Source organism: Camelus ferus, chromosome 13 (assembly GCF_009834535.1).
Source record: "Camelus ferus isolate YT-003-E chromosome 13, BCGSAC_Cfer_1.0, whole genome shotgun sequence".
NCBI lineage: Eukaryota > Metazoa > Chordata > Mammalia > Artiodactyla > Camelidae > Camelus > Camelus ferus.
In genome coordinates this window covers 63,107,430-63,116,770 of record NC_045708.1, presented here as the reverse complement: position 1 = coordinate 63,116,770, position 9,341 = coordinate 63,107,430, and the positions used below count along the sequence as shown (strand labels likewise).

Here is a 9,341-nt window from a genome sequence, read left to right as displayed (position 1 = left end):
CCGTAGGACCTGACTTTACCTTAATTATCTCTTTAAAGCCCTACATTTAAATACAGTCATATTCTGAGGTACTGGGGGGTCAGGACTTCAACAGATGAATTTTGGCAGGACACAATTCAGCCCTCGTCAGAGGGCACAAAGGCGACTAGATAAGGCATACAGAAAATGCTCAGGGAAGTTAAAATGAAAGTATTTAACCTCACATCCAGTATTTGTGTGTAAGAGAAAAGTTAAATGAGTGTCAAATGCTGATAGTTCTGGAGTGAAGACATGCCCAGATTTTTATAATTAGTTACATAAGGAAATGAGGAAACTAGATTTTATATTAAGCCCTAACAGTGATAAAATGAAGCAATCACTGGAATAAAAATAGTAAGCATTATGTTGTAAAACGCATCAATATTTGTAACTGCAGTAACAATCACAGCAATAGAAATGGTAAAAGCTATTAAAATAATTTCCTAAAAATGTATTTCTTGAGGTAAAGGACAACTTTAGAAACACACATTAATCAACTTGGCTAAAACCAGAAGAGGCAATGGTGAAGCTCAAAAGTACTTCTGAAGAAAAAAGTATAAATTCATATTTCATTTTTATAAGGATGAGGGCTCTTACAGTGTCAGTCCTTTAAATATGAATATTTTCAACATTACTTTAACAGTAATTCAGACAAACGGTACAAGGAAAAAGGAGAAGCACTTTTTAGAAACTATGGAATGAATCCAGTGGCTTCTCAGCAAACACCCGGCTGGAATTGACTGGTGGACGTTTGACCCCCTCGTCTCTCTGTTCTCACCCAAACACATAAAAACCAGGAATCCATAAACATCTGCAGTATCCACAGAAAGTAAATCAGGAAGCAAGTGCACTGAATATTAGGATCCAAGACTCAATAAATTGTTTTATCCTTGGAAGATACTTTAATTTTGCAGTTATTGATTAATTAAAAAACACAGCTGTTTTCAGCATTTCCTAGCTACAGTGGTGCATAGGAAACTCCATTCTAAACAAAGAAGTAAGTAATGAAATAACAACACACCTTAACGTTTTACATTGATAGGTTACAGTGTACAAGGTGCTTTCACATAACATTATTTCATTTGATTCTTCAACAAGCAGAAAAAACAGTGGGAAATAAAAATGATTATTTTAGGCTTACAATGAGTATTTTCAGGCCAATGGGCAGTCACTACAAGAACATATCAAAACAAGACAGCAATGCCCACAAGCCACAATATTTTTTTGGTAGGCTGACAGTTTGATATCAATTAGATATTTAGCATCAGTGAAGGAGGAAGGAATCAGAACAGACACAAGGTTCTCATGATATTCAAAGAACTGTAAGAACACTGTAAGAGTAAGAAGGAAGATGCCCTAAAATACCGCCTTACCACGGCTGGCTCCAAAGCACATGAGCGCTTCAAAACGCCACATGAAAAGAATCTTGTCACAACACGTCAAAGTTAGAAGGGACCTCAGAAACTGCCTAATGGAACTCTTCCATTTCACAGATAAGACAACTGAGGCCAAGGGCATGAGGATAGTGACAGATCGGGCCTGACACTCAGACAACTTGACTTTCAGTCTAGGGCTCCTTCCTCTACAATGTCACCTCCTTATTATTTATTGAGCAAAATGTAATTTCTTGTTTCAAATAATGTAATTTGAGATTAAATACTGATTCATTCCATTTATTTCTTATTCAAGTTTTTATCTTATTCTTGGCTAAATTGTGGCTGAAACTGGGAATTTTATATAATTCTAAGATTCTAATTCAGTGTACTTGAGTGGTTAGAAATAGACTCCCTTGAGATGTTTGAAAGCTTGCTAATGTTCTTTAAATGGAGAGTTACGTGGTTAACTAGCCCTCAAAACCAGCTTATGCCTAGGGGTCACTACCTAGGTAGATTCTATAGCAAATTGTGCTGGGCAGTAGTAATTTCATAAAATGTTTTTTTCAGAATTCATAGAAATCTTTTTTAATTACTGGAACTCTAAAAATGTAATAATCAAATTGTCATCCCTATGATTTATTAAAATTATTATGCAATAATTTTACAATAATATACAACAAAGGTACCATAGCATTTATAGCATACATATAGAATACATGATCAGCATGTTCTTGGGTCTAAATGAAATACAAAAAAACTAATTAAAATATTTTATACAAATGATGTTTTAAATTTATTAACATGATATATTTTTGTTACATAAAACTTGCTACAGCAAAGTATTTCATTTTTCTTGCACGTTTTAAATATAGGTGGCCCAGTCAATCAGTATCAACTTTGAAGTGACATGACCGTGCAGAAACACTTGACAACCAAAAGATGTACAGAGCGATGCAGAGAACATCTCAGACAGATCTTTTCAGTGTCTTCAAAGGTGTTACAAGGGTGTGGTACAGATGAGAAGAAGCAGAGTCAGTGACCTATCTGCACCGGTAATGAAGCGAAAAAAGAGTGCTTATGTACATTAAGGTCAGTCTGATTAAATACAGCTCATCTTATATGCATGTAAATTGGTCATAAAAGATGAACGCAGTTTATTTTTAACTATTTTGGTGTGTCATCTTACGATAGGTCACTGACACACAGAGATAAAACCAGACAGGAAATTTAAAAGCAAAGAAAAAATAGTTTAAAAACTGAGTTAAGCCATGGAGTCTCAACAAACAGTGAACAAAATGTGCAAAAGTGCTTGAAATTTCCACATGACAGCCATGTTAAGTCAGTTGGCAAAAAGTATATAAAAAACTAAACTCAAATACTAAAATTGTATCTGCATAATCATAATTGTTTAATAAAAGAAGAGGCTAGAAATTGACATATCTAAAAAGACCACACCTCAAAATTAAAACACAACTGTGGCAGTTTTATAAACTTTGTCCTTTCCCATTGGTGAGGCACGGGGCAGAAGCTGGAGCCGCGACAGCGCCTCCGCTGAGGCTGACAAATTCGGCGCCCCAGCACAGTCATCTGGCAACAGCTCCTTCTGTTCTTCTCTGCGACAAAACACAAGCAAAGCAAAACAAACAAAAAACCCTCTGCATTTAAATGAAAGTGCCTCCGTATTGTTTACAAAAATTAAGCCATTTGTTTGACTTAGCAAAGTATTTGTCCATATTAATGTTCTTTTTTAGCTCATTTCTCTTCTTTTAAAAAAGTTTACAATGAGCACTATTTGAGAAACTTAAAAATGCGTCACTTTGTTTAGTCATATTCTATTAAAATATTGGCTAAAACCCTGATGGAAAGTTAAGGTTTAGGAATCTTAGAACTCCTCTCTGTTACCTACGTAAGTGCTGGTACCAAGTGAGGGAATCCGGGTGACAGTGAGCCTTATTGTTCACTTTTCCTGCAAATGAGACATACCTGTCACGCTGCACAGGCTGGTCACTTAGTTACTCAAGGGGATGATGACAGAAAAGGTGACAAAGGGAAACAGAGCTTCTGAGCTGCAGGAATCCAAATTGCTGGGTCTAGCTACTCTGTGTTAGTGAGTTCTAAGAAAGTTATTATTTTGTTTCTATAAATTTACTTGGTGAAGAGACACTATCTTCAAAAATTGTCAAGAGTTTTGGCAAAACTGAGTATGAGCTACTCAAAGTAAAAATAATTATTAGAAAGTACATCCTCAAGCAACTGACCAACAAAAATATTGGCAAGCACTTCTAAGAGCAACATTCACCCTTCCCTTCCAATGTCACAGAGCCGTAACACTGCCCATCTGAAACACCAACAAAATAAAATCAAGCACTATTTGCAGAAAAACTAATGAAATGAGAAAGGAAGAAATGGATGTAGGAGGAGAGGAGAAAGACAAACCAAAGAGCATCAGGAAAGTGTCTAGTTCTGTGCTCTGGCACAGACGACGCGTGCTTAGCGGTGCCTTGTTACACAGGTGATGCAGAGTGCACACACGGATGACGGCAATAAAGACCTCACTCAGTCGCTGGAATGAAGGAACTAGGTAACTGCTTCGACAAGGACGGTCTCGGCTCTACCTTCTCTCTCAACAGAGTGCAAAGACTGAGTGTGAGCTCTGATGTCATCTGGTTGCTCATCCTTAAAATTCGCAAAATTCTTTTCCACATTTTTCTGTTATAGAGACACGGATATCTTCTTCTTCATAGTCATCAAAGTTGCTGGTATCTCCAGAGCCTCGGAACTTTGGTATGAATGGAGCTTCAACCTACAATTGAGACAGAGGGAAAACAGAAGTGTGATATTTCTTATAATAAGAAATATATATTTGGTATTCTTGTCAGTTCCTGGCACAAAGCTTTTAAAACCCTTGGATCTCCCAAGAGTTAAGAGTGGTAAAGGTGCCTTTTGTTATGTTAATGAGGTGCCTTCGGGGGAAACCCCCGAGGTAACCTAAGGACGGAGGCTGGTTGCCAGGGGAACCAACCGTGTGATTAGAGGGTTGGAACTTTCAGCCCCACTCCTTGACCTCCTGGAAGGGGAGAGCAGCTGGAGATTGAGTTCAATTATCAACGGACAGTGACTTAATCATGCCCATGTAATGAAGCCTCCATAAAACCCCCAGGAGGGGTTCAGTTTCCAGAGTGCTTCTGGGTTGGTGAACATGTGGGGATCTGAGGGTGCTTGCCTCGGGAGAGGAGGAAGCCCTGGGCCCCTTCCCACATACCTTGCCCTAGGCATGTCTTTCATCTGGCTGTTCCTCGGTTACACCCCTTTACAATAAACTGGTAATCTACTAAGTAAAGTTTCTCAGTTCTGTGAACCACCCACCAAATTAGTCGATCCCTCAGGGGTTTGTGGGAATCCTGATCTATAGCTTCCTGGTCGGAAGCCCACGTGACAAACTGGACTTGCAGTTGGTTTCCTCAGATCGTGTCAGAAGTGAGTTAACTGCTTGGTGGGATGGAAAAAGGAAAAATAAGTGCCTGAGAATTTCTAAGGAAAATAAATTCTATTGCTACATGGTGGCAATCTTTAAATGCCTTTAAGTCCCTACATGATAACAGCATTAAAAGAGGAAGCAAACTGTAGATTTGCTATTAATTGCAATATTTCCATTCAAGGACTGGTACAATGCAATACTTAAAAGAGATTTCTAGGATAACTAACTGTTCGCATCAAAATGCTGGCACTTAAGGTTACAGAACTCCACTTTTTCCTTTTTCAGTTTCTTATTTCTAAAGTCTATTTTTCTATCCCTTTTTCCTTAATTCCTTCCTCCCTACGTGACAGAAAACTCAGACTTATTTTTAATCTGCTTTCTTTTCTAATTCTCAGGTTTATTTTGTTTTAAAAAAATCTGGCCATCAAAAATTTCTGGGAAATTTGAAAAAAAATCTCTTTCAGAATTATAAAATTGTCTGAACATTTTTCTTCTTGGACCCTAAAAATAAAATGTCTTTCCATTATTTAAAATATGGTCTTTATAAAGATAATATGGTATACTGAATATGTTTGAGGAAAAGATTTTAAAAGCTGAAAAAAATAGTATCACGATTGACACAGCGTTCATAACGTTTATGGACGATCACACGCAGGCTGTGTCATTTCCTCAGCACAGCGCTGTGAGGGAGGTGGGGTAGGCATTGTGATTTCCATTTTACAGCTTATAAAACGGAGAGTTGACCAAATTCACATGACTAATAAGTGGCTAAAGCAGGTTTCAAATTCTTAATTTTCCACTTCCAGTCCAGAGCTGTTTCTAATATTTACACCAGTAGTTTCTGAAGTTTTTGATTTATATGCTTTTTAGTAAATTATTTTTTGAGTACATATCACCAATACAGGTATAGTTATTTATAAATTATTGACACACATGACTAAGCTAGTATAATATACACACAAACAAGACATTTTAAAAGAATAAGGTGAAAAATAAGAAGGACTGGAGAATCTGGTATCCTTCTGTTTGCCAGCTGCTGGCCTCGTGTGCCTGTCTGGGGACTGCAGTCCTGCACCATGCGGAAGCACGAACTAAGCAGACAGAAGCCTCCTGTCAAGCCAGGCAGCAACTTAGGACCACAGCTACTGAGCAGTCATCTCCAGAAGATGACTGTACAGTCTGAGTTGTCCAGGCCCTTTCCTTCCGTTTCCTGTCTTTCTGCCAGATGCCCTTGGCTAGTTCATTGTTCATGAGCATTTAGTCAGAGGACAGAAACAACTACGAAGACCCTTCAGATTTACTATTATTTCTGTGCTCCTGTACAGAAGTAGAAGAATCTGTACAGTTACAGTTGAGAGGATATTAAAACAAATGGCTGCATTAAAGTACTGAATTATTTCTACTTGTAAAGTATCCAGGGACGCCCAAGTCCACTTCTGCTGACCATCACAATATGCTGTCAGTCAAGCTGCCCCCACAACCACCTGTCTGTTGCAGGGCACCACTTCCTGGCAGGTATGTTGTTTCCTACCGGAGCTAAGTCAAGCCCTCTGTAAGCAAGTGAACGCTAAGTGAGCAGGAGCAGTTCAGCTCTACCTATTTTAAGAATGACTGTTAAAGTTACAATACATGATATGGATAGGTTAGTAAATATTGGCTAAGTAGCAGCAGAAATTTTTATTTCTAAATATAAATAGGAAAATATTCAAAACATACCATAAATCTTTAAAAATACTAATAAAATGGACAAGCCTCAAGAAAATCTAATCAATGCGTCTAAATATAGCATTAATTAATAATACGACAATAAAGATCATATGAATAGTGATAATTGCAAAGGATATGAATGATTTTATAGGAAAATATAAATTTCTAAAATTGACTCAAGAAGAGGCAAAAATTTGAAAAGACCAATATCCACAGAAGAGTTAATTTGTTAAAATTTCCAAGATATAAATATAATTCCAATGTTCTTTAAATTTCCGAAAGAATAAGAAACATGGAAAATTTTCAAACTCACTTTATGAATCCAACTCCATACGAATCCATATGGATTTTATGAAGCCATAAATCTCAACTCCAGAAGAACAAAAGCTACAAGTCAATAAAACCTATGACTATGGAAGTAAATCCTACATAAAATTTCAGCAAATTGATTTCAGGCAGATATTAAAATAATACCCTATGATTAGTGATGTTTGCTTCAGGAATGTTAGGATATCTCATCAGTATGACTCCTTATACTAATATGTCAAAGAAGATAAAATACAGTATGCTGGCAATTAAAGATATTTTCTTGACCGGAACAAGAATACTTTTCCAAGACAAACAGCTAATTTCATATTTGGTGGCAAAGCATGAAAGGCATTCTCATTTAAAAGAGGAACAAGACAAGATAGCTCAACAGGCCCACCATTTTAAAGTATTATTCTAGACATTCCAGCATATAAAATAAAACAAAATGGAAATAAAAGATATAAATATTAAAAAAGAAGCAGCAAATGACATCTCTGTCCACTGTGATTATCTGTCAATAAAATCCAAAGGAATCGCTGAAAAAATCTGTGAAAATCAAGAACAGAATTTATTTACTAAGGTGGCCAATTACACCATAAACAGAAATGTTTTCTCCTATATACTCTTGTAGTGGGAAAGAAACACATTCACAATAGTAACCAAAGTATAAATTTAAGGAAAAACTTTGAAGAAGTTGGCCTTGTATGAGGGAGGGGTCTACAAATTTACTGAATGACAGAAAATACTCAAATATTTGTAGAAATATAACATGTTCATTATAAAGAATTTTCAAGAGTTTGGTTCTCTTCTAATTAGAGTACTGTAACCCCAATTAAGATCCCCAAATACAACATACATATTAAGACCAATTAAACAAAGGAGTTATTGTTTAATGGGTACAGAGTTTCAGTTTCGCAAGATGAAAAAAGTTCTGGAGATAAATGGTAGTACAATAACATGAATGTACTACTTAATGCCACTGAACTGTACACTTACATATGATGAAGATATTAAATTTTATGTTATGTGTACTTTACTACAATAAAAACTGGAAAAAACTGAATTACGTATTTTTCACAAACACGAGAACTCCACATATTAAATATGTATTTTGAAAACTGAAAAACATTATAAAGCTGCATAAAATGGTATAGTGTGCATACATGAACAGACAAAAAGAACTCATAAAAAATGAAGTTCAGAAACAGACTGAAGTATACAGTAATTCGTATTAGCAAAGGTGGAGTTTCAAATAAGAGTACAGATAATTATTCAACAAATGCTGAGAGGATAATCGGGTAATTATTAAACAACAATAACAAAATTTAGATCAAAAAGCACTGAAAGATAATGTAGATTAAGTAAGTCACCCAAACAGAATCTTGCAGTAGGTAGTAACTGTGATGTAACGGTCTGAAGCTGCGGGGAAAGTGCAGGTCGGAGGAAGTAGATGTCAGGTGGCTACTGAAGTCATGGGAACGGACTGTAGTGATAACGCGCACAGAAAGAAAGAGTGAATACGCCAGATGTTAACAGAAGTGCTGTCTGGGTGATGGGGTTACGACAATTTCAAGTCTATTTACTTAACAAATGATTACCTGATTATAACTCTATGGAGCATACCTCAACCAGAAAGAAGAATAGAATCTGGACCAGTCTATTTCATCTTTCCCTCCAAGCTGCTCTTCCTTTCGCATTCTCTACCTTAACCCAAATTTTAAGGATAAGAAGTAATTGGCTTGAGATCTCAGGGCTAATGGCCGGCTGATCTGGAATTCAGCCCGATGTCTCCCTAACCCCAGAGTTCCTGCTCTCTTTCTGCTGCCCTCTGAGGCAGTCTTCCTGCTCCAAAAATGCTCGAAGCATGAAAAGTTAAGTAGATAGTGTGTAAAATCCATGACTAGCTTATGAAACAATATATTGTTCTGTTTGGGGGTTTTATTTCATTACAAATGTTCAAAGGCCTTTAAAGAGGTAATGTGGCCCTGGAATTGGGAATCTGAAGAACCTGGAATCTAATATTGGTGTTATTTTGCAGCTGTGTGATTATGTTTAAAGTAGTCAACCTTTCTGAGCCAATTTTCTCGAGGAAAATGGTACCACTGATCCCAGAGGACTGCTTCAAAGATTAAAATGAGAAGTTACAGAGTTGCTTTTGTTAATTATAAAGTAATACATCGGTGCTAGAAAATCTAGAAAGAAATATGAAATGTTTATTTATTAGGTTTAAAATCTATTTTAAACTGCTTTGGACCTTATTCTTGACTACATAACATATCCAGTTGAGATAATGACGCTAACGGCTATGTTGGATGAATTTAATGGTTAAAGAGTTTCTGAACCCTTCTTTGCCTCTCAAAGAGGGGTTTTGGTCTTGCTATATTTTCTATTTGCTGCATTTTAAAATTCTTTTAATGTTTTAAAAAATCTTTATAAAAATATAAATTAGAAAA

General features: G+C 36.4%; 1 protein-coding gene across 4 annotated transcripts in view; it reads right to left on the bottom strand.

Annotated features, from left to right (window-relative positions):
- Positions 1–897: 897 nt before the first annotated feature.
- PRKACB (protein kinase cAMP-activated catalytic subunit beta) overlaps positions 898–9,341 on the bottom strand; it is a 116,922-nt gene continuing 108,478 nt past the window's right edge. For all 4 annotated transcript variants that reach the window (XM_032494674.1, XM_006190181.3, XM_006190184.3 and 1 more), the window contains exon 10: positions 898–4,197. In XM_032494674.1, coding sequence (XP_032350565.1) covers positions 4,072–4,197 — 126 coding nt within the window. In that variant the 3' untranslated portion in view covers positions 898–4,071. The remainder of the gene's footprint in view (positions 4,198–9,341) is intronic.